This window comes from Esox lucius, chromosome 11 (genome assembly GCF_011004845.1).
Source record: "Esox lucius isolate fEsoLuc1 chromosome 11, fEsoLuc1.pri, whole genome shotgun sequence".
Taxonomy (NCBI): Eukaryota; Metazoa; Chordata; class Actinopteri; order Esociformes; family Esocidae; genus Esox; species Esox lucius.
Window position 1 is genome coordinate 54,951,968 of NC_047579.1, and position 27,895 is coordinate 54,979,862.

The 27,895-nt window shown below is 40.2% G+C and overlaps 1 protein-coding gene across 3 annotated transcripts in view; it reads left to right on the plus strand.

Moving 5' to 3' along the window:
* Positions 1–26,874, plus strand: part of LOC105030519 (monocyte to macrophage differentiation factor 2) — a 31,896-nt gene extending 5,022 nt beyond the window's left edge. The window contains exons 2-7 of one of the 3 annotated variants that reach the window (XM_034295590.1): positions 4,245–4,326; positions 4,506–4,666; positions 5,148–5,222; positions 6,534–6,635; positions 12,686–12,755; positions 26,728–26,874. In XM_034295590.1, coding sequence (XP_034151481.1) covers positions 4,245–4,326; positions 4,506–4,666; positions 5,148–5,222; positions 6,534–6,635; positions 12,686–12,755; positions 26,728–26,754 — 517 coding nt within the window. In that variant the 3' untranslated portion in view covers positions 26,755–26,874. Of the gene's footprint in view, positions 1–4,244; positions 4,327–4,505; positions 4,667–5,147; positions 5,223–6,533; positions 6,636–12,685; positions 12,756–18,403; positions 18,740–21,877; positions 22,544–26,727 lie in introns of those variants that run through there. The other 2 variants (XM_010904415.3, XM_010904416.5) reach the window with 2 other exon arrangements.
* Positions 26,875–27,895: the final 1,021 nt, after the last annotated feature.

Consider the following 27,895-nt stretch of genomic DNA (forward strand, 5'->3'; position numbering starts at 1 on the left):
ACTGTAAAACAGCTGCAGCTCTTTCAGAATGCAGCTGCTAGAATGTTAACCAGGACCAAGAGAATGGAGCACATCACTCAGTTTCTAAAATCCTTTCATTGGCTTCCAGTCAGTTACAGAATAGATTTTAAAGTGGTGCTTTCAGTTTGTAAATTTCTGAATGGTTTAGGACCCAAATACATTTCAGATATATTTGAGGAATATAAACCAAGCAGGGATCTTAGATCCATGAACACAGGTCAGCTATTAGAGCCCAGAAGCTGCGTTTAGCAGTTAAGCTGTACACAACTGGAATAAACTACCAGAAGATCTTAGATGTGCACCAAACATATACATTTTTAAATCCAGGTTAAAAACACTTTTCTTCTCATGTGCCTATGACTGAGCTGTTAAACTTAACCTCACTGTTTATTCTTAAAGCTTTTATAGCTTCCTATGTTTCTATCATGTTTGTTTTATTCTATTTCTATGTTCTTATTCTATGTTTTATTATTATGCTGTAATTTATATTTCTCTTCTTTATTTTTGTCATTAAATGTATATTTTGCTATCTTTTACCAATCATAATGTAAGTTCTGGTGCTATCAGAGGAAAAACCTCTGTGTAAATGTAACAATCTTCTGGACGGATAATGCAAGTTCTTGTGCTGCTGTTTAGACATCGATGTAGGGTATTTTCTCACAAAAGGACTGACGAGTTTACCCAAGTGCTGGAGTGCGAGGATTGAGATACCAGGGTGGTTCAGTAAACAGTTATGGTAACTGTAATTCATTGAGGATGAATATAAAATGCATGAACAGACATGGCCTAAATATGCCCCTGGAGAGAGCCAAGTAAGACATTGATGCAATGATTATCTCACAAAAGGACTGACGGGTTCATCCTAGCATTGGAATGCGAGGATTGAGATACCGGGGTGTTGAAGTTCATGCAGTCCCCCTGGAGACAGCTGAGCTAGATAATTGTAACAATCTAACTGTTATAATTCCATTGCATTTCTATTGAGTCAATGACATCGTACCACCTTTTATTGTGTCGATGACATCGTACCACCTTTTATTGTGTCAATGACATCGTAACACCTTATATTGTGTCAATGACATCGTAACACCTTATATTGAGTCAATGACATCGTAACACCTTATATTGAGTCGATGACATCGTAACACCTTTTATTGAGTCGATGACATCGTAACACCTTTTATTGAGTCAATGACATTGTATCATCTTCGGTCGTTCCAGTCTTTGCTTCCCAGTGCTGTTGCTTTATTTTCTTTATTTTATCAGGGATCTGTTTGTTAGATCGGATGAAATCCATCACGAGAAGCTTACGACTAAGCAAATGATACACATTACTATTCAAATAGCACAACATGTGGCATTTTCACAGCCTGTAACACGTCAACACGCAAACCCCACACTAAGTCCTAAAACCTTGCCCTAAGTCCAGGGCTTGGCACCAAGTGAGAGACGGGCTACTCGGCCATGGCCTATCGGCCAACTGGCACCGGTCCATGTCAATTGGAAATAGAACATAGTCTGGACATTGGGGCAAAACACCAGAGTTTGACACCAGTGGAAAAAAGGCATAAGTCACTTGGCTCTGTCATGACACTTAACTATTAGACAAGTCTTTTGTGGGACAATGGAAACCAAGCTTTCTGGGTGCCAGTTGTCAGTGTGTTAAGAGGATGGCTGACTTGATACAGTTACAAAACCTCCTGATTTGAGTAGTCTAGTTAGATATGACAGCACTAACACTGAAAAAGATTAAGCTGATAATTCTACTAACACTGAAAAAGATGAAGCTGATAATTCTACTCACACTGAAAATGATGAAGCTGATAAATCCAGGGTAAATCCTGAGTCTGCATCGCCATTCAGCTGCGTCATTGCAACATCCTGGTTGCGTCCTGGTCATCCAGTGTGATGGGATTCATTTGAGTTTTGGGCAACGTGAGTTATGGTTAGGTTTAAGTGTCATAAAGGTTATATTATTGGTGTTACAATGATGGCAATGTTAATTTTAGGGAAGGATTAGGGTTAGGAGAAAAGTTTTTTTCATCCCCACAAGGATAGAGAAACGTTGTGTGTGTGTTGACTTACGATATGTGGTTTCGAAACATGTCCAGATGTGCTTCTATGTAATCTGGGATTGAGGGATTTACTGCTGATTAAACACATACACACACAAACAAACACAAGTGCTGGCACACACACCTTTCTTTAGTTCGTGGACATCAGGAAACATATACAAGTGGACCTATGCTTTCTATAGTGACAAGGCTATACCCGTTTAGAGAATTGCTTAGCAATGTGCAGAGCAGAGGAATTAACATATCATGTGGATTATGGTGGTCTCCTGTAAATCCCCTCAAAACGTCTGTCTCTCTCTCGCACTCATCGCAGTATGAACATGTACATTGATATAAAAAGTCTACACACCCCTGTTAAAATACCAGGTTCTTATGATTTAAAAGAATTAGACAAAGATAAATCATGTCAGAACTTTTCCCCCTTTAATGTGACCTATAATGTGAACAATTCAATTGATAAACAAACAAAATCATTGAGGTGTAAAAATGTATAATAAAAAATGTGCAATAACCTGGTTGCATAAGCGTGACCACCCTTTTAAACAAATACTTTGTTGAAGGACCTTTTGATTTTATTACAGCACTCAGTCTTTTTTGGTAGGAGTCTATTAGCATGGCACATATTAATGTGCCAATATTTGCCCACTCTTCTTTGCAAAAGCGCTCCAAATCTGTCAGATTGTGAGGACATCTCCTGTGCACAGCCCTCTTCAGATCACCCCACAGATGTTCAATTGGATTCAGGTCTGGGCTCTGGCTGGGCCATTCCAAAACATTAATCTTCTTCTGGTGAAGCCATGCTTTTGTGGATTTGGATGTGTGCTTTGGGTCATTGTAGTGCTCAAAGGTGAACTTCCTCTTCATCTTCAGCTTTCTAACAGACGCCTGAAGGTTTTGTGGCAAAATTGCCTGGTATTTGGAACTGTTCATAATTCCCTCCACCCTGACTAAGGCCCCAGTTCCAGCTGAAGAAAAACATCCCCAAACCATGATGCTGCCATCACCATGCTTCACTGTGGGTATAGTTTTCTTTGGGTGATGTGCATTGTTGTTTTTGCGCCTTTTGGAATTATGGCCAAAAAGTATAACCTTGGTTTCATCCGACCATAACATATTTTCCCATGTGCTTTTGGGGGACTTGATGTTCATTTTTGCAAACTTCAGCCGGGATTGGATGTTTTTCTTTGTAAGAAAAGGCTTTCCATCTTGCCACCCTACCCCATAGACCATTCATATGAAGAATACGGGAGATTGTTTTTACATGTAGCACACAGCTGGTAATTGCCAGAAATTCCTGCATTTCCTTAAATTTTGCTGTAGGCCTCTTGGAAGCCTCCCTGAGCAGTTTGTTCTTGTCTTTTCATCAATTTTGGAGGGTTGGCCAGTTCTTGGTAATGTCTCTGTTGTTCCATATTTTCTCCACTTGATGATGACTGTCTTTACTGTGTTCCATGGTATATCTAATGCTTTAGAAATTATTTTGTACCCTTCTCCTGACTGATATCTTTCAACAATGAGATTCCTCCGATGCTTTGGAAGCTCTCTGCGGATCATGGCTTTTGCTCTGAAAAAATTTCAGGAAAATCCTACTAGAAGAGCTGAACTTTATTTGTGATTAATCAGAGTCACTTTAAATGATGGCAGGTGTGTAATGACTTCTATTTAACATGAGTTTGAATGTGATTAGTTAATTCTGAATACAGATTAGATTTTAACTTTTAATTTTTTCCTCCTTTTATTTTTCAGATTTCAGTTTGTTTTTCAATTGAATTGTTCACATTATAGGTCACATTAAAAGTGGGAAATGTTCTGACATGATTTATCTGTCTCATTCTTTTAAACAAAAAATTTTAACAGCGGTGTGTGGACTTTTTATACTGTATGAACTCACTGCTGTATAATGCTCTGGCATTGTATAATGTTGTGGTCTGCTAAGTTAGAAAATTGGAAACAAAATAATACACACAAACACATTTATCCATGTGTGGACCCAAACATTACTAAAACATGTTTTTCTTCTTTACCTATCCTTCCACCAGGTTATGAAAACATGCCCTCAAACACACACACAAACACACAGATGTATGGTAAATGTTTGTCCTGACTGTCAGGCTGTTCTGGAACCCAAGAGTGTGTGTGTGTTTCCAGGTTCATGAATGGGAGAGTTCCAGCCAGCAGCAGATATCAGCCAACAGACTATGAACATGCTGCAAACTGTGCCACACACGGAGTATGTTTTACATACACACACATATCAACACACACCGACCCATCAACACACACAGCAATGCACACACAGACAGAAACAGACATTATCTTCACTGATTCTGGGATTTTGTCATTTCTAAAAGCACATATGCTGTACCTGGTTTTACCCATAATCCCCTGTTTTCTGACGATTACCTGCAGCTCTGGATCATCCCCAGTCTGGTGGGCGGGTCCGTGCTCTATTTCCTGTCTGTGGACCAATGGCAGGCTATGGCTGCCTGGCTTTATGGGGTGGGGCTTAGTGGTCTGTTCGTCTCCTCCACTCTGTTTCACACAGTGACCTGGAAGATCACACACCTCCGGTTAGACACAAACGCACACATGCAAAAAACATGCAGAACCAAATAGATAAAGAAAGACAGCCCCACACACACACACACACACACACACACACACACACACACACACAAAACCATTCATTAAGAGGAAGCCTGGAGGCCTTAAGAGACAGGAGGTCATTAAGAATGAAACACATGCTGGTGCTGAAACCTCTACCTTTCCTGAGACTCCAAAATGTTAAATTGGTTAGGTCTGTCTGTCTCTGTTTGTCTCTCACTCTCATTGAGCCAGCTGCAGGAAAGGGTGAAGCCATAAAGTTTTATTTGATTTATGAGGCATAACTTGTTTTTAAAATAGTGTTGCAAAAATTGCCTATGTAAATTGAAAAGTTATTACATGCCATATACTAGGATCTTTTTCTCTCAAGTTGTATGTGATTATAGCAAATAGGGAATACTCTCTGGTACCCACAGTATCATTAATAGTGTCTTCGTGTCTTCACAGTCAGGTGGAGCAGTGTTTCCACATGTGTGACAGGATGGCCATATATTTCTTCATCGCCGCCTCCTACAGCCCCTGGTAGGTGTGTTTTTGTGTGCGTGAGGGAGAGAGAGAAGGAGGGTGAAAGAGAGATTGTGTAATGTGTGTTCCCATCCCGACCACAATCCCAGCCCCTCATCCCAACCCCTCATCCCTGACCCCCAGACCCCCATCCCAGCACCTCATACCAGACCTGATCCCAGCCCCTCATCCCAAACCCTCATCCCAGACCCCCATCCCAAAAATAAATGTCAAGCTACCTTTATGTTCATTTTAGACTATGGTGATGTTTTATATATGCATACTGCTAAATCTACACTAAAACAGTTGGATGTGGTCACCCTGCCCTCAGATTTATTTCTGGTTTTGGCCCTACAACTCACCACTGTGAGTCGTATCACGAGGTTGGGCCTCCTTAGATGCAAGAAGAGAGCAGCACTACCTTTTGTTTGTTTTTAAAGCATTATTGGTAAAATTACCTAATTAACATCCTTAATTAACGTCAGTATGACAAGTTATCAAACCGGGACTTGCAGTCCTCGCTGTTTACACAGAGATTGGCAAAACAGCTTTTAGCTTTGCTGCACCTTATATGTGGAACAGAATGCAGTGTTCCCTAAAATGTGTTCAGCTGGTACCTTTAGGGGACTTCATCAGTTTATCAGTGGCCCAGGTGACAACAGTTGTAACTGTTTCTCTTAATTATTTTTATGTCATTTTTATGTCATTTTTATGTCTGTTCTATATATTTTGGTGCAACTTTTTGTATCTACTGTATATGTGTTTGCTTGTGTTCTATGCTGGGCTCAGTTGTAAATGAGACTTCGGTCACAACTGACTTCCCTGTTGATATAAATGTATGTAATGTAAATAAAATATGTCACTTCTCATAATCTGCTATATATGATACTTCTCCCAATCTGCTATATATGTTACTTCTCCTAATCCTAATCTGCTATTTTTGTTACTTTTAATCCTAATCTGCTATGTACATTACTTCTCCTAATCTGCTATGTACATTACTTCTCCTAATCTGCTATGTACATTACTTCTCCTAATCTGCTATGTATGTTACTTCTCCTAATCCTAATCTGCTATGTATGTTACTGCTTTTACCTCTCTGGCTAAGACAGAAGTTAACCCTACGGGTGTGTAGGCTTATTCTGAGGGAGCTGGGTGCGTGGTTAATTGTGCGTGCGTGAGTGTGTGTGTGTGCAGACTTATTCTGAGGGAGCTGGGTCTGGGGTTAACTGTGTGTGTGCATGTGTGTGTGTGTGTGTGTGATTGTGTTTAGGCTGATTCTGAGGGAGCTGGGTCCATGATTAACAGTGTGTGTGTGTGTGTGTGTAGGCTGATTCTGAGGGAGCTGGGTCCGTGGTCGTGTCACATGCGTTGGATCATCTGGATCATGGCTGTCATTGGCTCTACATATGTCTTCTACTTCCACGAGAGGTAACACACACACACACACACACCACACACACACAGCAGGAATCTCTTGCCTGTTGGACAACCAAAGTTTGATCCCAAATCATCCTCTGTTGGACAACCAAAGCTAATCCCAAATCAGCATCCATTATTTCCAGGCAAGCGTTTATTTAATCCGAATGAACACGTTGCTGCCACTTCAGAGCTGTATTAACAAATGAATAAGCAGGGCACTTAAATAAAGGTAATAGGACAGTGGGGCTTGTTTTGGATTCACAAGAGTACAATTTCATTCAGTGAATAAATGTTATGTAGCCTACATTGTATTTGTATATGGGAGGTTTTGATATTGGTTTAATAATGGTTGTTCCAATACATAAGTAGAGAAAAAAAATATTTTGTCAACTATAGTTTATTATAAATGAACAATTAAAAACAATTAAATAATGTTCTGTTTCTAAATGCACATTTTCTGAATAATTTCTAAAGAGATATTATTTCAATATTGCAGTTTTCTTTTTGAGAAGGTTTGTTTATCAGTGTACAAGTGTACAGCTGTTATTTTTGTTCTTCATTGTTCACTGCAATGGATCTATCTAGCAGAGGTGGGGCCAATTCATTGTTTTCAAGTCACAAGTCATTTTGCTGCAACAATAAGACTTCTGATTTTCATGTTGCCTTTAAAATAAAGGTCTGCAGAGTGTCTATAGTTTCAGTTTGTATTGTGTAGATTACATTTTCATAGGTAAAAACTATGTGGGGGAAATTATGAGGAAACATTTCTATTTTAATAATACTTTACATAAGTTAAAGAATATTATAAGGGGAAGCACACTGAGAAATGGTTAGAGCTTAAGTTAATGTACAAATTATCTAATATAAAAAAATCCTATTTTGATGTTATTGTTGTTAATTTGCTTCTGCACTTTTTGTGGAAAAACGGGATTGTATAATAATATACCCAACGGGGGCTAGATGGGCATCCAGATAGCCCCCCCCAATGGGTTTGAATGTTGAATTAATGCTTTTGTTCATGGGATTGAAGGCTCGTCAGTGACAGTGGTGAGGTTTCCACAGAAGCTTTTTTACACAAAAAGTATCTCTTGTCCATTACAGTGGGGAGATGGCAAATATAGTGCGGTTGGATGTATTACACAATCCCTCTCCAAAGATAATGAGTACAAGCATGAGTTGTTCGCGAACGATTTGTTCTCTTTGAATCTCGTTCCCTGGAAGGAACAATGAACAATGATCCATGGCTCAATCGGATCTCCGAATCTCGTTCCCCGGAAGGAACGATGAACAATGATCCATGGCTCAATCGGATCTCCGAATCTCGTTCCCCGGAAGGAACGATGAACAATGATCCATGGCTCAATCGGATCTCCGAATCTCGTTCCCCGGAAGGAACGATGAACAATGATCCATGGCTCAATCGGATCTCCGAATCTCGTTCACCGGAAGGAACGATGAACAATGATCCATGGCTCAATCGGATCTCCGAATCTCGTTCCCCGGAAGGAACGATGAACAATGATCCATGGCTCAATCGGATCTCCGAATCTCGTTCACCGGAAGGAACGATGAACAATGATCCATGGCTCAATCGGATCTCTGAATCTTGTTCACCAGAAGGAACGATGAACTACAGATCTTTTGAATCTCTTTCACCAGAAGGAACAATGAACGAAATGAACAATGATCCTCGGATTTTCGATTCTTGTTCACCAGAAGGAACTATGAAGAAAATAAATGATGATCTTTAGGCACTTTGGATCACCTGAGAATGATGGAAGGAAAACAACTAACAAGGAAATAAGTCTTTCAATCTTTCTGATCTCCAGGTATCTCATATTATCATCCTTAATGTTCCAAAGTAAGAAATGTTATCTATAAAACCGATTCCAAAAAAGTTGGGACACTGTACAAATTATGAGTAAAAAAGGAATGGAATAATTTACAAACCTCATAAACTTATATTTAATTCACAATAGAATATAGATAACATATCGAATGTTGAAAGTGAGACATTTTGTAATGTCATGCCAAATATTGGCTCATTTTGGATTTCACGAGAGCTACACATTCCAAAAAAGTTGGGACGGGTAGCAATAAGAGGCCGGAAAAGTTAAATGTACAGATAAGGAACAGCTGGAGGACCAATTTGCAGCTTATTATGTCAATTGGCAACATGATTGGGTATAAAAAGAGCCTCTCAGAGTGGCAGTGTCTCTCAGAAGTCAAGATGGGCAGAGGATCACCAAGTCCCCCAATGCTGCGGAGAAAAATAGTGGAGCAATATAAGAAAGGAGTTTCTCAGAGAAATTGCAAAGAGTTTGAAGTTATCATCAGCTACAGTGCATAATATCATCCAAAGATTCAGAGAATCTGGAACAATCTCTGTGCGTAAGGGTCAAGGCCGGAAAACCATACTGGATGCCGTGATCTTTGGGCCCTCCGATGGCACTGCATCACATACAGTAATGATACTGTAATGGAAATCACAACATGGGCTCAGGAATACTTCCAGAAAACATTGTCGGTGAACACAATCCACCGTGTCATTCGCCGTTGCCGGCTAAAACTCTAGGTCAAAATAGAAGCCATATCTAAACAGGATCCAGAAGCGCTGGCGTTTTCTCTGGGCCAAGGATCATTTAAAATGGACTGTGGCAAAGTGGAAAAGTGTTCAGTGGTCAGACGAATAAACATTTGAAGTGGAAAACTGGGACGCCATGTCATCCGGACTAAAGAGGACAAGGACAACCCAAGTTGTTATCAGCGCTCAGTTCAGAAGCCTACATCTCTGATGGTATAGGGTTGCATGAGTGCGTGTGGCAGCCTACACATCTGGAAAGGCACCATCAATGCTGACAGTCATATCCAAGTTCTAGAACAACATATGCTCCCATCCAGACGTCGTCTCTTTCAGGGAAGACCTTGCATTTTCCAACATGACAATGCCAGACCACATACTGCATCAATTATAATGTCATGGCTGCATAGAAGAAGGATCCGGGTACTGAAATGGCCAGCCTGCAGTCCAGATCTTTCACCCATAGAAAACATTTGGCACATCATAAAGAGGAAGGTGCGACAAAGAAGACCTAAGACAGTTGAGCAACTAGAAGCCTGTATTGGACAAGAATGGGAAAACATTCCTATTCATAAACTTGAGCAACTTGTCTCCTCAGTCCCCAGACGTTTGCAGTTTGTTATAAAAAGAAGAGGGGATACCACACAGTGGTAAACATGGCCTTGTCCCAACTTTTTTGAGATGTGTTGATGCCATGGAAGTTGAAATCAACTTATTTTTCCCTTGAAGTGATACATTTTCTCAGTTTAAACATTTGATATGTCATCCATGTTGTATTCTGAATAAAATATTGAAATTTGAAACTTCCAAATCATTGCATTATGTTTTTATTGTAGAGTGTCCCAACTTTTTTGGAATCGGGTTTGTACAATAAATATTAAGACTGTAGGCTTATATTCAACTGTCAAGTGATAATGTTACAGTATGTACATTGGTAATGGCCTACTGTAACTGTCAAGACTCGATTAAATTGATCAGATCTTTACACTTTTTCTCATGGTCCTTTTCATCCCACAATCAGTGGAATGAACAACAATGACTACGGAGAAGATAGCTTCAGTATTTTAATATTTTGGATGTCAGAGACTGTCATTATCAGTCCAAAAAAGGTATTTGGTCTATTATCATCTATAAGCTTAAAAACTTAGTATTCGTACATTTTCAAAGTTGTAATTATAGGATAAATATCATTACATTTAAAATGACATTTTATTACTATTTTCTAATGATTTCTTTAGATCTAAATTGATCCTTGAACTAGCCTCTTGATTTAGACTCTGGACAATAAGTTGCAGTTGTGGGTTTTTTGAACAATAATACTTTTTAAAATCTTGTAATCACACACATAATGAACATTGTTTTGGTGTTAGCTGTAAAGCATGATATGGTCTACCATTTACTCTTGGTTAGAGTACTATGGTTTATTTTGAGACAAGATTCAAGGACTCAAAATGACTCAAACTGACTCAAATTAACAAAATTAGTTGTTTTTAAGATCCTGATCAATAAAGTGAGTCAAACTTCCCATCACAAATACTGTAGGCTTTTGAATAAGTCTGGCCTGAAAATGTGGAGGTCCTTGCAATGTAAAATAATTTCTTGATTTAAGAGATTCTTGATTAAAGAACTAAATGCAAATATTGCTATTCATCTTGGTATATGATAACTTGAGATAATAGGATTGGTCACTCTTGCTGGATAATGATTGATAATTTTATATTCTGGTGAGACACTGACTATGCAACACCTGACTACATAATTATACGATAACCTGTTAAATGTCTGCCTTCTGGGCATCAGTGACCAACACGAGAATATAGAATCAAATGAGCTATCTTAAAGTAACAGCTAAGTAACTTAATTTCTTACTTTCTACAGCAAGTAACTAAGTAATGCAACTACATTGCTCAAAAGATTAAGGGAACACATTAATAACACATCAGGTCTTGATGAATACAACTGCTGTTGTAAAAAGGGCTTTATAAATACATTTGATTGAATAAATTTGATTGAATATAATTAGTGTAATGGATGAAATATATTGAAGGTCAAACTCATACCAAAAATCTAAGTAAACGATTGAATTCACAGACTGTACCAACTTGCATGAATTTCATCACGGCAACTCATAATGTGATTCAGTAGAGTATATGGCCCCTGAATGCCTGTATGCACTCCCAACAACATTTGGGCATGCTTCTGATGAGACAGTGGATAGTGTCCTTGGAGATCTCCTCCCAGACCTGGATCAGGGCATCAGTGAGCTCCTGGACAGTCTGTGGCACTACTTGGTGGCATCGGAGTATATGCCTCCCCAGACAATCACTGACCCACTGCCAAACCAGTCATGCTGAATGATGTTGCAGGCAGCATAATGTTCACCACGGCGTCTCCAGATTTTATCATGTCTGTCACATGCTCAGTGTGAACCTGCTCTTATCTGTGAAGAGATCAGGGCGCCCATGGCGGACCTGCCAATTCTGGTGTTCTCTGGCGAATGCCAGTTGAGCAGCATGGTGCTGGGCTGTGAGCACAGGTCCCACTAGAGGATGTTGGGTCCTCATGGAGTCTGTTTCTGACAGTTTGGTCAGAAACATGCACACCAGTAGCCTGCTGGAGGTCATTTTGTAGGGATCTGGCAGTGCTCCTCCTGTTCCTCCTTACACAAAGGAGCAGATACTGTTCCAGCTTCTGGGTTGATGCCCTTCTACAGGCCTATCCAGCTCTCCTCGTGTAATGGCCTGTCGACTGGTATCTCCTCCATGCTCTTGAGTCTGTACTGGGAGACACAGCAAACCTTGTGACGGCACATATGGATGTGCCATCCCGGAGGACCTGGACGACCTGTGCAACTTGAATGCGCTGCAGGTACCGCCTCATGCTACAAATAGTGACAAGGACACTAGCAATAGGCAAAACTAGAGAATAATCAGTCAGGTAGGATAAGGAGAGAGCAATTGTCTGTAGCCACCACCTACAAAACCATGCCCTTTTTTGGGGTTGCCTTGCTGTTGCTTCTCCAGTGCACCTGTTGTCACTTTCATTTGCACCAAAACAAATGACATTGATACACAATCACTTATGCTTCCTAACTGGACAGATTGATATCCCTGAAGTTCAATTAACTTGGTGTTATACTGTGATTACATGTTCCCTTAATATTTTGAGCAGGGTAGTTACTTTATGGGGGCTGTAACTACAAACTGTAATTAGTTACTTTTGAAAGTAACACTCCCCAAACACTGCCCATCTCTTCACCTCTGTCTATCCGTAGCCCCACGCCCCCCTCCCTTCTCATCTGTGTCTGAATCTTGTCTTGTTTTGTTTGTTTTGTTATGTTCTGTTTTTATAATCTACCTGCCCTGTAAAGCGACTTTGAGTCCAAGAAAAGCGCTATATTACTAAAATGTATTATTGTTCTCATTAACACACACAAATATCCCATAATATTATCATGTAATAATGTCACTTCCTGCAGATATAAACTGGTGGAGTTGCTAGGCTACATGGCCATGGGGGCAGTTCCTGCACTGGTCATCCTGTCCATGGTAACGTACACCCACACACACACACACACACACACAGACAAACACACACACAAAGACAAACACACATACACACAGACAAACACACACAGACACACAGACAAACACACACACACACACAAACACACACACAGAGGATGGGTAAACGTCAACGCAACATGACAGATCACACCACACAATCTAGGTTACACGTTTGTATAAAACGAGAACAAATATAAATGGAGCTATTTGACTGCACTCTCACAGCCAAAAGGCTCTTTACCTGAGGGGTCAAACCAGCTTGATTAACTGATTGATTCAAAGCTGAAACTCGAGAAGGTACATACAGTTTTTTACAATCACTTTGGCATTAATTTCAGAACCTTGATGTAATTTTTCAAAACTCTAGACACAAAACACAAAACAGTCTTCCCTTGTATCACAGGCTGTCCAATGTTCAAAAAACTAATTTATTGTGAAATACCATTGAAACGTTAAATTAGATCACCCACACACAAGCAACCTATAGTTTCACTGTGTCATTGTTCGTACAGTCATTAAATATTGTAGAACAAAACAGGTGATACATGTTTCATTAAGGTACTACATGTAAATATATCCCTGTAAAAGTATTGCAGTAGTAGAGAGAATACTACTGACACAGTGGAATCATTGAACAAAATCTGAAATATATTGATGAAAAACAATATATAAATACATAGATGAAAAACAATATATTTCACAACATAGGTTTATTTGAATCAAAGCTAAATAATTAGCTACGAAATAGAAAAGAAAAGACAGTACTGTAAAACATCAAATGCAGTGTTCCTCAACTTGCTTGCTTGTACTGTAAAAAGCAAAACATCGGAGTGATTACTGTACTTCTACATTTTCATCAACTCTGTCTTATGGATTTGGCCACAGGTTCTCATCTACATCACAATGGATGTTTTCATTAGCCAAACATCTTGGAAAAAACCTTCGGGCATGGCGAATCCAGGCCTGACACTGGTCTGCCGTGATGTCATTGCATGCGTCATCCATGGCCTAGAGAAGAGTGACTTGTTCATAAACCTTCCATCTCCATGTGGAGAACAATTCCTCAATCGGGTTAAGGAAAGGAGAGTATGGGGGTAAATACAGGGTGGTAAATTGGGCATGGGCCAGAAACCATGCTTGCATCATATGAGCATGTTGGAACCTGACATTATCCCACACAGTGACATAGGTCACACCATCAGCTCTACATGGTGGAACCTGACATTATCCCACACAGTGACATAGGTCACACCATCAGCTCTACATGGTGGAACCTGACATTATCCCACACAGTGACATAGGTCACGCCATCAGCTCTACATGGTGGAACCTGACATTATCCCACACAGTGACATAGGTCACACCATCAGCTCTACATGGTGGAACCTGACATTATCCCACACAGTGACATAGGTCACGCCATCAGCTCTACATGGTGGAACCTGACATTATCCCACACAGTGACATAGGTCACGCCATCAGCTCTACATGGTGGAACCTGACATTATCCCACACAGTGACATAGGTCACGCCATCAGCTCTACATGGTGGAACCTGACATTATCCCACACAGTGACATAGGTCACACCATCAGCTCTACAGACCTGATCGGGCTCATCAAGGAAGGTTACAAGGAGAGCTGCATTATATGATCCAATATGAGGTCTGCGTCCCACCACGCCATCTTCTGATATAGCCGCCCACATGGTAATGTTGGCCCCACGTTGTCCAGGCACTTGGATGGTTGCCAGCTGGCCAAAGAAATTCCGACCTCTCCTCCTTGTCTTGGCCAGGTTAAAGCCTGCCTCATCCAAATAAATGAATTTGTGATGGTTGTCATCAGCATCAAGCTCCATCACCCACTAAAAATACTGTACAATGTAGAATTTTATGGAATTGTATTACAACAGCCATCTTGAAACTGAACATACCTGAACATACACAGTCCTCATTTGCTTCACTCTGTCTGCATTTCTTTCAAAAGGCACACGGTATAGTTGTTTTAAAGACACCTTGTGCCTTTTCAGCATGCGTAACAATAGTAAGCAAACTTATGGATTCCACATTGTTAAACATGTCTTCATTGTCCAAGAAATGCTGGTGAATTTCTGTTAAGCGAATATCATTTCTGGCTCAAACCAAATCAACCACAGCCTGCTCTTGTTGGTGAGTCAGAATTTTGCCTCTGACTCCCCTATTTGGTCTAGTCTCAATTCTACAGGGAACATTACAGCAAGAAGACACGTGGTCCCATCACCGACACTGTGATACACATTGGTATGCAGTCATTTGACAATTGAGAGTAGCATGATGTTTAGTGCATGCCGACGACTTATCGGTTCTCATTGCGGAAAGTTCTGATCATTGAGGCCACGGTTGACCTTCTGAGGTTTGGTTGTACCATTGTAGACGCCTCAGTCATTGTCATGCCATGATTTATGACATGGTCAACAACTATTGCTCGGATTTCATTGGACACTCTTTGCTGTTGCTGCCTCTGTCTTGGTCCGTGGCCTTGTCCTCTACCACATTCCCCCACACCTCTAAAACAAGGCCCACGACCACCTCTCAGAAGGGGTGCTGGTCCCCTGCCATTCCTTTCCCCAACACGTCTTCCTCGTCTTTCTCCCACCACTGCTTGACCTCTATTGTGACCTGGATCACCTGCCGGCTCCATGTTACGTATCACTATGTTGTTGCAAGTGGATCCCAATCAATTCTTTATATACTCATTCCACAATGTGAACTCAGTCATCAGTAACGAGTTGGCAGGATTGGACAAGCAATTACAAGGGCCAACATCCATTTGAAATAGTACTTTGAAATAGTAGTACCTAGATGTTAAGTTGTTTCCTATTGAACAGGTGATTTTTGTTAAATTAACTAATTATCTTAGTTTTAGGTGTATTGTATCCAAGCAATTGAAAGAACTTGTTAGAGTTTTGAAAAATGTGGATTTTGATCATTGGTTGTGAGTTTTGTGTCTAGAATTTTGAAAAATTATGTCAAGGTTGTGAAATTAGTGCCAAAGTGATTGTAAAAAACAATAATATCAGGTTCTGACTGGCAGCCAGAGGCCTATACTACAAAGCAGGATTTGGGATTAGCAAGCTAACTTCAGGTTAAACCCTGGGTTGTCAGTGTCACAACAGTGGTTCAATTGTTACTGGGTTACATCACCATGGTAACTCATGCTGCACACCAACCTCCTCCGGGGGCACGTTATATTCACGATAACAGACCAATCAATTCTCGATTGAAAATCCTGTGGAGCTTGGTGTGCGGACAGTGAGACGTTTTCTTAGAAAAGCTAGAATATTTAGAAACCGACAAAACCCGTTGGCTTTCTCTCATGAGTATCTTTATGAAAGATATAGATTCTCAGCAGAGGGAATTATGTATGTTTGTCAGCTTCTTGAGCCATATGTTGCCAGTGCGACACATTGAAGTCATGCGTTTACAGTTCCACAGACTGTATGTATAGTGTTGCGTTTTTTTGCTACAGGTAGCCTTATGTGCTGGGGGTGATGTGGAGAAGCTAAGCAAAAACACGGTCTGTCACACAATTCGCAAGGTGGTTCTTGCTCTAACAGAGTTACTTGATACATATGTTGTGTTCCCAGGTCGCTTGCACACGCAGTCTATTAAAGAGCGCTTCATGTACTACTACGACTTCTTCATCTATACATAATGTAGACCCTATGACGATTACAGTTGTATATTAATGCAGCCTGCTCCTATGTCATCTTAAAACAGAGACTGACTTGGACACTAAAGCCTTGTACTAGTTGACTTTAAAAGAATTGCAAGTAACCTCTCATTCACACGGTAGCAGGTGAAATCATTAGCTGTTCCGCTAGTGACAACTAGTGATGTGCAGTTTGTGAACGATTTGTTCGTTTTGAACAATTCTATTTAAATCTATTGAGTGGACTCACGCTACCTTTTTTCTAGAAATTTGTCTAAGAGACTGCTTGAGGTCACAAAATTGCTGAGTTGATTGAAGACAACCTTCTCAATGATCTTGGCTATAAAAGGGAGATTTGATACAGGTCTATAGTGGTTCATTATAGATGCATCCAGTGTTCTCTTTTTTAATAGGGGCTTAATGGCAGCTGTTTTTAGAGATGTTGGCAAAATGCCTGATTGCAGAGAGCTATTAACTATTTGCTGCAGATGTCGAACTGTTTCTTCTAGGGATTTTTGATCAATTGTATTAAATTGCAACAAAATAACCAAGTTATGTCTTGGTGGTTGTGGTGATGGTACAGAGTCCTTGTTAAGACTGGGTAGTTCTGATGTTCCTTCTAATACTTAAAAAAAAATCACAAAAAAAACACGTTAATTCATTACATTTCACAGTGGACATGAGTTCTGATGCTATCTGCTTTATTGGGTTTGTAAGCTTGTCGACCATGACAAATAGAGTGCAGGTATTATTGATATTCTTGTTGATCATTCCCGTTAAATGTTGCGGTCTGACCCTGCGTAACTCATCGTTGAAGCTACCAAAACTTGTAAGCATTACTGACTCAAATGAACGAAACACACGAAAGTCACTTGAAAGAGCGACTCGACAATATTCGTGTCAATAGAAAGAGTCGAACTTCCCATCACTACTGACAACGGGAGGTAGCAGAAATTGTCCCGCCTTTGCTGGTTTTACCAATCAGTTTCTTACTTTAAACACGAAAAAGTTGCCTATTTCATTCAAGGAACAAAAGGCAGGCTCAACATATACAAAACAGAGTGATAAAGTAATCTCCATTAATAAAATAGAAATACACTAAAAGAAAATTCAGGGGATTTGAGCGGATTTCTCTGCTATTGCCTCCTGGTAAATCAAAAGAAACATGGCAATCCCTGCAGAAACAGTTTATTAACTAACATAGGTGCTTGCCATTTGCTTTAAACATACAGTTAGCAAGTAGCTGGTATTTTGTTTTGGTTGATAGCAAACGCTAGCACTACTAAATACATATTATGTATTAACTGATCAAGGGCAAATGTAGGTCAGAGACTCTGAGCAATCCTTGACCACGCTATATTGTTTCATATATTGTCTTGATAGACCTTGGGTGTGACGTTATTTATTTCCTCCTGTTCTTGTACTAGTAAAATTAACTGTTCGTCCAACGTGTTGGTTAGGTTATGTACTATTCAGTATTGTAGTACCGCCTACAAGCTTTCCTATTGGTTTTCCGCTGTTCTCTGTTCACTGCTCTATTTCTTCCCGTCTGCCGTTCCACCATGACCAGCGCTGCTTTCGAGCAGCAAGGAGTAAGGCGGGAAGCCTTTTTTTAATGTCTCTTAGTGAGTAAGTGACTGACTGACTTACAGTAAGTCAAAAGTAAAACTGTTTACGGTTATATTGCGATGGACACACTGCACCGACAAGGAACATTTCGATGTACATAGTGTAGTTCACATGGCGTAGTGATTGGCTTTTCAACTGTCAGTGTTTTTTCTAAAGAAAAAAAACTGTCATGGAGTGATTGGAGTCGTTGTTTTCATTATATGTACTGTATAGGTATTAGCTAGGGTTAGGGTTAACACATTAAATGATCTCTTTCTATTTTAACATGTTGAATATAGTGTTGTGATCCTGTTATACCTGTTGTTGGTTTCAGATGTTTACTGATGTAGGGAACTAGTTTCCTGAAATGTGGAGTTCCTGGACTTCCTTACAGGCAGAACTCACATGGTGAGAATGGGCAACCTCACCTCTTCTGCACTGAACCGGAGCCCCCCAGGGCTGCGTACTCAGTCCCTTCCTGTACTCTTTGTTCACGCATGACTGCATGGCCACACGCAGCTCCAACACCATCCTTAAATTTGTGTACAATGCAACCATCCTGGGTCTCATCTCCAACAATGTTGAGACAGCTTACAGAGACCTGGCTACATGGACAATACAACAACCTCTCTCAATGTCTGCAAGACTAAGGGGCGGGGGGGGGGGGTTCATACACATCGATGGAGCTGAAGTGCAGATAGTGTGGCTCTCCACATGATGACCTAACTTGGTGTAGGCAAGGTGGACACAGTGGGCTATACCGAATGTATAAAGGCCATAGCTCAACCTTTAACAGAGAACTCTTCACCTGACTCTGATGATGTTAAGTGCTCCAGGTTTATAAATCTTGAATAAAGTTTTACTTGTTAAAATAATCTACAGTCTCTGTACCTTTCCCATTTAGTGATTTCCAGGACAGGGCCTAGCTAGCACATAGCCAGCTCTCAAAATAGTAAGTAATTAGCAACCAAGTGTATAAGGCACATTTATTTAATTGGATAGCATATTCATACTCTGGGGAAATTACAAGTGCTTTATCTATAGTATGATGAGCAACATGCAAAAAGTGTCTATAATTTCTATTAATTCAATCATGTGTATCAGAGCTGAGCTAATCTGCTAAACCCCTTGAATGTAAACATACCGTCTGGTCCATTGTTTTGGTGCACAAACGTTGACGGAAACTTTATTTCAAAGCTAAACTTTTCTTTTTAATTGGTATCAACAAAGCTACAATGGTAGACAACACATGAATATGATTTCATTTATTTAATCACTTTTCCAAGAGTCAGTAAACCTGTATATCGAACTAAATCGTACGTCAATGGTAGAATGAAGCCTCCTCTCCCAGGTCCCTTGTATCCTTTCTTTGCAAACGATCGTGACATTTTCCACAATGATAGAAATTAAACTTCTGGAGGTTAAAGTTCACTCCCACCCCGATAACGTCATCGCCGAAGCACACAAGCAGTGAGAATGGCTGTAGGAAATAGGTTGCTAGTGTTGCTTTGGATTTATCAAATTCCGCCAGTTGTACTGTGACAGATTACTAAATGTAATTTGAAGTGTAACCTGCTTGAGCAGTTTAGAAATGCAGAGAAAATTGCCATGGCAGCATACCTCGGATAAAACGTATTCATCTTTCGTAGTATAGGTTAATGATGTCACTAAATTGCTTCTGAAGTTACCTCAATGAACCAGTTACCTCGCTTCGTAGTACACCCCTCAGGTTTGCTTTTAATCTGGTTTATATTTGTATATTCTTCATATTTTTCTAAAATTATCGTTTGCTCTTGAGTGAAAATAAGGCTTTGGTAGACTTTCTCCATGTTTGCGATTGGTCATATGGTGCAGACACCGTCCCTTTTATGTGAACACACTCGTCACTAGATTGAGAAAACCTGGGTTGATTTAACAAATTGATAACCACCGTTGTGACACCACTTATGCAGGATTGCAGTTATTAGGCTAAGTGAAGCCAGCTAATTAAAAAAATCATGGGCATGTTGAACTGGCGTCCTGGTATAGGCCTCTGTTTTAGTGTTGTAGCAGTTTTCTGAATGCATACTGTTTACATACTACCTAGTAAACCTTGTAAACATGGAGGCTGTGTACTTTCTAAGAAAGTGCTAGCAGCACTTTCTTAGCCAATGAAGTTGTTGGCTTAGAAAGTGATGCTGGCTATACCCTCTATTTTCCCCCATGAATTTACACTTTATATGGATTATTTATACCCTAATGAGTAATCTTACAGTGTCAATTTGTTTGTTTATAAGGAAATATATTTAACGATCCGGTCTCTACATTGTATGTTTATTGTCTGTTCCAATATGGAACTGATTTATTTTAATGTATGTATATGCACTCACCTAAATGATTATTAGGAACACCATACTAATACTGTGACTCCCTTTCGCCTTCAGAACTGCCTTAATTCTACGTGGCATTGATTCAATAAGGTGCTGAAAGCATTTCTTAGAAATGTTGGCCCATATTGATAGGATAGCATCTTGCAGTTGATGGAGATTTGTGGGATGCACATCCAGGGCACGAAGCTCCCGTTCCACCACATCCCAAAGATGCTCTATTGGGTTGAGATCTGGTGACTGTGGGGGCCATTTCAGTACAGTGAACTCATTGTCATGTTCAAGAAACCAATTTGAAATGATTCGAGCTTTGTGACATGGTGCATTATCCTGCTGGAAGTAGCCATCAGAGGATGGGTACATGGAGGTCATAAAGGGATGGACATGGTCAGAAACAATGCTCAGGTAGGCCGTGGCATTTAAACGATGCCCAATTGGCACTAAGGGGCCTAAAGTGTGCCAAGAAAACATCCCCCACACCATTACACCACCACCACCAGCCCGCACAGTGGTAACAAGGCTTGATGGATACATGTTCTCATTCTGTTTACACCAAATTCGGACTCTACCATCTGAATGTCTCAACAGAACTGTCCAATTTTGGTGAGCTCATGCAAATTGTAGCCTCTTTTTCCTATTTGTAGTGGAGATGAGTGGTACCCGGTGGGGTCTTCTGCTGTTGTAGCCCATCCGCCTCAAGGTTGTGTGTGTTGTGGCTTCACAAATGCTTTGCTGCATACCTCGGTTGTAACAAGTGGTTATTTCAGTCAAATTTGCTCTTCTGTCAGCTTGAATCAGTCGGCCCATTCTCCTCTGACCTCTAGCATCAACAAGGCATTTTCGCCCACAGGACTGCCGCATACTGGATGTTTTTCCCTTTTCACACCATTCTTTGTAAACCCTAGAAATGGTTGTGCGTGGAAATCCCAGTAACTGAGCAGATTGTGAAATACTCAGACCGGCTTGTCTGGCACCTACAACCATGCCATGCTCAAAATTGCTTAAATCACCTTTCTTTCCCATTCTGACATTCAGTTTGGAGTTCAGGAGATTGTCTTGACCAGGACCACACCCCTAAATGCATTGAAGCAACTGCCATGTGATCGGTTGATTAGATAATTGCATTAATGAGAAATTGAACAGATGTTCCTAATAATCCTTTAGGTGAGTGTATATGCATAAAATATACACATATATACACATTTGTTTCTATTCATTATTCAATGCACAATCTTTATAATGAATTATGCTCATTGCCAAGTATTTCAATGGTGGCTTTTATTTAGATTTTTTTTTTATTGCTGCCAGCATAATCTCTTGCAGCTAGCAGAACGCTAATCAGTATTTACACACTACTAACTAGAATGTAGATAAGGACCCTGTTAACTCTTTCTCTGCTGGTCCAGTAGTGACGATTTCAGGATTTCTACTGTGTGTTGCAGGCAGACCGGGCTGGTGTGCATGAGCTGGTACTGGGTGGGGTGTTTTACATAGTGGGTGTGGCCTTTTTTAAGAGCGATGGAATCGTCCCATTCGCCCACGCCATCTGGCATGTCTTCGTTGCCATGGGAGCAGCTACACACTACTATGCTATCTGGAGACACCTGTACTCACCTGGAATCTAACACCCACCCACCCCCCTAAAGCAGTGCAAGCTAAGCAGTGATGTGTCTGTTTACATGATCACCACAACCAGCAAAACTACGGTGAATTGCTATTCTGAATATTATCCTTAATATTTAATCGTCTGAGTTGTGGGTTTACTGTACATTCCGAGCAGTAACTGAGGTAGCCAGTAGGGTTAGATAGCTGAGTTAGCCAGTAGCAATAGACGGCTCAGTTAGCCAGTAGGAATAGACAGCTGAAATTAGCCAGCTATAGCCATGTGGTTAGACAGCTGAATTAGCCAGTAGGGTTAGACAGCTGAATTAGCCAGTAGGAATAGACAGCTGAGTTAGCCAGTAGGAATAGACAGCTGAGTTAGCCAGTAGGAATAGACAGCTGAGTTAGCCAGCTGAGTTAGTCAGTAGGGTCAGATCAATCAATCACATTTATTTATAAAGCCCCTTTTACAACAGCAGTTGTCACAAAGTGCTTTACAGAAACACCCGGCCTTAAACCCCAAGGAGCAAACAACAGTAGTGTTGAATTTCAGTGGCTAGGAAAAACTCCCTAAGAAAGCCGAATTTTAGGAAGAAACCTAAAGAGGACCCAGGCTCAGAGGGGTGACCAGTAACCCAGCTGAGTTAGCCAGTAGGAATAGACAGCTGAAATTAGCCAGCTATAGCCAGTATGGTTAGACAGCTGAGTTAGCCAGCTTATTTTTAACACACTGGATGCCTACAGCCAACCCTGCCTTATTAGAAGTTAACTAAATTAAAATGTTTAGATGGTTCAGTCTAGTCTAAAATAGCTATATCTAAATGTCTCAGTCAGTCCTGTCTAGAATAACTGCACTGCTCAAAAAAATGAAGGGAACACTTAAATCACATCGGGTCTCGATGAACAAAATATATTAAAAGGTCAAAATATTTACTGTACAATATGTAATTCGCTGAGAACAAAATGATGTAACAACAGTCAATGGAAACCAAAATCACGAACCAATTGAGGGCTGGATTCAAACACATACTGAAATTTAAAGTAAACAATTGAAATCACAGGCTGTTCCAACTTTTGTGAATTTCATCACGGATTTTGTGAATTTCTCAATTGGATTCAGGTCTGGGTAATGTGAGGGCCAGTTAATGGCATCAATGCCTTTGTCATCCAGGAACTGCTTACACATATCCGGCCATGAGGTCGGGCATTGTCCTGCACCAGCAGGAACCCAGGGCCCACTGCACCAGAGTCATAGAATATGGGCATGAAAAACCTAACAAAATGTAGAAGTGCTAACCCTAACCCTTTGTAATTATTGGAGAACATGTAAGAACTATGGAAGATAAACATCTTGGACTCATGCTGAATAAAGACTACCGGTTGCATTAATTTTGTTCATGGATCAAAAGTGGACAGAATCTAACAGCATGGTGCCGTGACCCGGATAGATGGATTTTACACTCTAATTGGTGAGTCAAACCACACCATCTAAAAGAGTCAGTTTAATGAGCATGAGTATCCAGATTAACACATCTGGAGCCAGAAGACCTAGGAACCTTGTTTTTAGACCCTGTGGTGAGGAAAATAGATGACTGTTGCCAAGAGATAATTCAAAAATATGCCATTTTTCCAGAAGAAGAGTTTTTTATATATGGAAAACATGAGAAGAAATTCAAAGAATATCTGATGAATTACAAAAAACACATTGGTCGCTGATTGTGTTTTCAGAAAAAAAATTTAATAAAAAACTCCTCAAAGATGGCCTCAAAAGAACTGTGAAGGAGAAAGAAAAATAACGTTTTCCGGCCAGACAGGATGGATTCAGAAGAAGTTGTATGTGGACAGATGGAGAGTGTGGTACAAACCAAGAGAAAAGACAAAGGAAAGTTAAGATGGCCGAGAGAGGACAGCAGGAGCAAGAAGAAGAACTTAAGGAAAAAGACAGGATGGACAGACAGTTGTAACATGAGACATTCTGCCCACATGCCATGCAGCAGCAAGGAAAGATCTCCCATATATGGAATCCAGGAATCAAAGATGGAAGATTTCCTGGTGATACATGGAACAGACGTGAACTTATGATTATAGTTCTATTATGAGTGATTATGAGTTCTATTTCCTAAAATGTATTGTACCTACCCATTAAATGAAGCTAGAACTTGAAGGAAACCTGATCACTTTCATTGATAACAGCCAAGCTTATTTGATTGAATATTACATTTAGTTTGAAAAGCACTTTGATGGTATATAACATGTTTTTATAGGCATTAATGAAATAGCCAATTTTGTTTTGTCATGTGTGATGTCAGTAGGGCCCATAGGCCTTTACAAAGTTGAAATGTGTTTTCTCTCTCTCTCTCTCTCTCTGCCTCGTCACAGGACGACTGGTGAGAGGGAAACAATACACAGAGGGTAATAATTTTTTTAAGTTATGTAAAACACAAGGCTTTCCATGTGCACTGAATTTGATTTTAATACATGTTATAATTTGGTTTTAGACAAAAGATTGAGATTAAAATCTCATGTGACATTATGAAAAAAACGGGGGAAAACACCCAAAAGTGAGTTTCTCCCCTATAATAAAATGTAATATTTTATTTTGTAATGTTTTTCATTTGTTTTGTTTTTTGTGTTTCTCTTGCAACTAAGATTACATTTGTGTTTTAAAGGACAAAGTTAGATGTTAGATGACTCAATTCTAAAAGTTTTTTCTGACTAAAATAGTCCCACCCTGGGTTTAGAGATCATCACAGGGGGAGTGCTCGACCCAGTCCCCCTCCACACTGCCCTGGGTTAGTCATAATAATTAGGAATGTTTTGGAATTTTCACAATAATGTTAAATTACTGTGTAGATCTGACAATTCCAACTGCAAAAATATTGGATAAGAAAGTCTTTTGACCTTTGGTTAGCATTTAGTATCAATTAAGTTGAAAATATAACATCTTGCCACAGACAGTCTGAGGACAATGTCAGATTTTTTTTTGCAAACTTAAATTTCATATACATTTTAAACAATCCATTTGGCCTTTATTTATGGCCTACCAAAACTGGGTAAAGCCAAGGGCTCCAGGAAGGGGGGCAGACCCCTTAGGATGACTCCAAACAACCTTACCCATTGAATCAGGGTAGCCTATTAATATTTTTTTATTTTTATTTTCTGTTTGCATAGTTAAAATTGAGCATTGGTATCTGTTATGTTTCACATCTTACATTCACAGGATTTGTTTTTAATAGGTTTATTTGGAAATATTTTGTTTGATGTAAGGTCTAACATTTTTATAGTAAAATAGCATAGATCTAAAAATGTTTTTATTTGGCTAAGCAAAGTCAAGTCTGATCAGATAACAGAATCTCATTCTACTGCCATGCATACATTTTGCACATTGAATGAAACATAAACAAAGCCAGTTCTGGATGGAAAAGGAAATTTGTTATGGAAACTTGCCTTGATAGGGTGTACGCTTCACTCTAATGATGGAACATCTGAGATCCACAAGTTTCAGGACTGATCTATTGTCTTCATTGTTGGGAATTGACGGAACCATACCCAGTGGATGAAAGTATGATGGACTCTTAACAGATCAGGACATCACAACCCCTTTTCTGATTGTTACGCACGCCTCCCGGAGGAGAGAGCGCAACACCCCGCTACACGTAAAACACCCTATGACTTGACAGAATGGGTATGGGGTCGTGGGTGCGAGAATGGATGACAGAGACAGGATTACCGTTTTCAGGACTATTTAATGAACGTAACGGTAATTCAGGGAAAAGGGGCTGGACGGAACCAAAGCAAAGAACATAAAAGTAAACCCAAACCCTCTAAACCTACCTTACCTGTCAAACCAAGAACTTACCTAACTAGCACCTCTTGCGCCGGTGCTCTAACCAAAATACAGGGGGTGGTCCGCCCAGGTCTGACCTGGTGGTTTTAGACAGAGTAAAGCTATGGGAGGTGTATGCCCCAGGGCCTCTTGCCTAAAGCACAAAGGCTTTCCCCCTTCCCCCTGGAAACAAATGAAAAAGGTTTAAACACAAACAAATGCCACAACACACAATGGACATAAAGCTGAACACAGACACTTGCCACAACACTTAATCACAAACGTTCTTTCTACCTTACAGATAGCAAACACAGATCAAAAGCAACAGCATGTGTCACTCTGAGACACTAGAACTGTGGCTTATAAGCAGGCTAAACCAGCTGTACCCACTGACGAGCTGGCATAGGGGCTCTCCAATCAGCCCAAATCCGACCAATCAGCTGCAACCGGCGATCAGGAAGCCAATTAGCCTGCTACCACCACATAGAACACAAAGGAACAAAAACACATACGAACCCAGAGCAAAAGAAAGCACTGGGGACGTAACACGCCCACCCCAAAAGATGCAAACCCTAGGTTTGCAACTATAGCAAACATGCACAACATGTAACACCTACGTACAGTGAGTACGCGATAACGTGTCGGCAACCACATTTGTGGAACCCTTCACATAATGGATGCTTAAATTGTACCCTTGTACAATCAGAGCCCACCGCATGAGGCGACGGTTCTGGTTGTACATCTGTCTGAGAAATGTTAATGGGTTATGGTCTGTGAAGACCATAACAGGCACGGCGCTAGAGCCGACATAGACTTCAAAAAACTGTAAAGCCAGTAATAACGCTAGCGTCTCTTGTTCAATAGTGGAGTACCTTGACTGACACGTATTGAACTTTTTTGAGAAGAAGAAACGTCACTGACTGGATACAGACAACTGAGTGTGTGAGTACCAGCAACACGTTCAAGAAGGATTTCTACAACTACACTGGTTGAATCTGTTCCAAATCTTCCTGCCAGGGTCAGGGTCAGATCACTTGGCTTCCCACTCCATTTCTAGATGAACCATCCACAGCAAGATGAGAGGAGAGTCCTGAAGAACTCCACATACTACAGGTCAGAGTACCACGGGCCAGTTGACTGGAAAGGTCACATGGTCCCAACACAGTGGAAGACACAGTTGTGTTCATCTTGAATTAGTGAAGTTCTGGAAACTCACTACTCCACTACACTGAGTTGTTAGGACAACCAGGCAATTTGCTGGGTCCAAATCACACTACCTACAATAACTGATTTTGGAACTTTACATCACTGATACAAGACAGAGAACACTGAAGACTAGAACTACGGGACATTTGATGGGAATCTAGCTTCATTCCTAACAATCAATAGTTTTCTTAAATTGACTGGCATTTTGATCTCTTATGTATGTTCATTCTTCACAAGACAGGTAAAGCACTACATATGATCAATACCCAAACATTGGTCATTGATACTTTTTATTTTTTGTGAAGTTGCTTGATAGTCATAATTACAACAACTATCCTAATATGTTTAATAGGGCCATAGTCCTTTTCAAAGGTAGAAACTGTCACCAGTACATTCATTGGAGTTGAGTGTTACGTTCAGGATATGTTGGGTAATAAGTATGATGTTGATGCATGACTCATGATATGGACAAGGGGGGACTTTGATTGTTTAAAGGGTTTATTGGGAATTAATTATGCATTTCATTAGTATGTCATGTTAGGTCTGTTTCTGTTGGACACAGGTTAGACTGATAGTAGCCTGGGACTTGATGTGTTTGGTAAAGATCGATCACGATGGTCACTACGATTCCAGTGCCATACAGTGCTATGTGTCAGGGCAAGCTGTGTCCATTGAATCTTACTTTCATATAATTTAAGGAATAATAAAGCCTCAAAGGCCAGATAATCCTTTTTATGTTTTTTCTTTATTGTTTTGTTAACAGACATGTTCATTAGGAATTGGATTGTACTTTTATTTTGCTAGTTTTATCAACATGTAATGATTG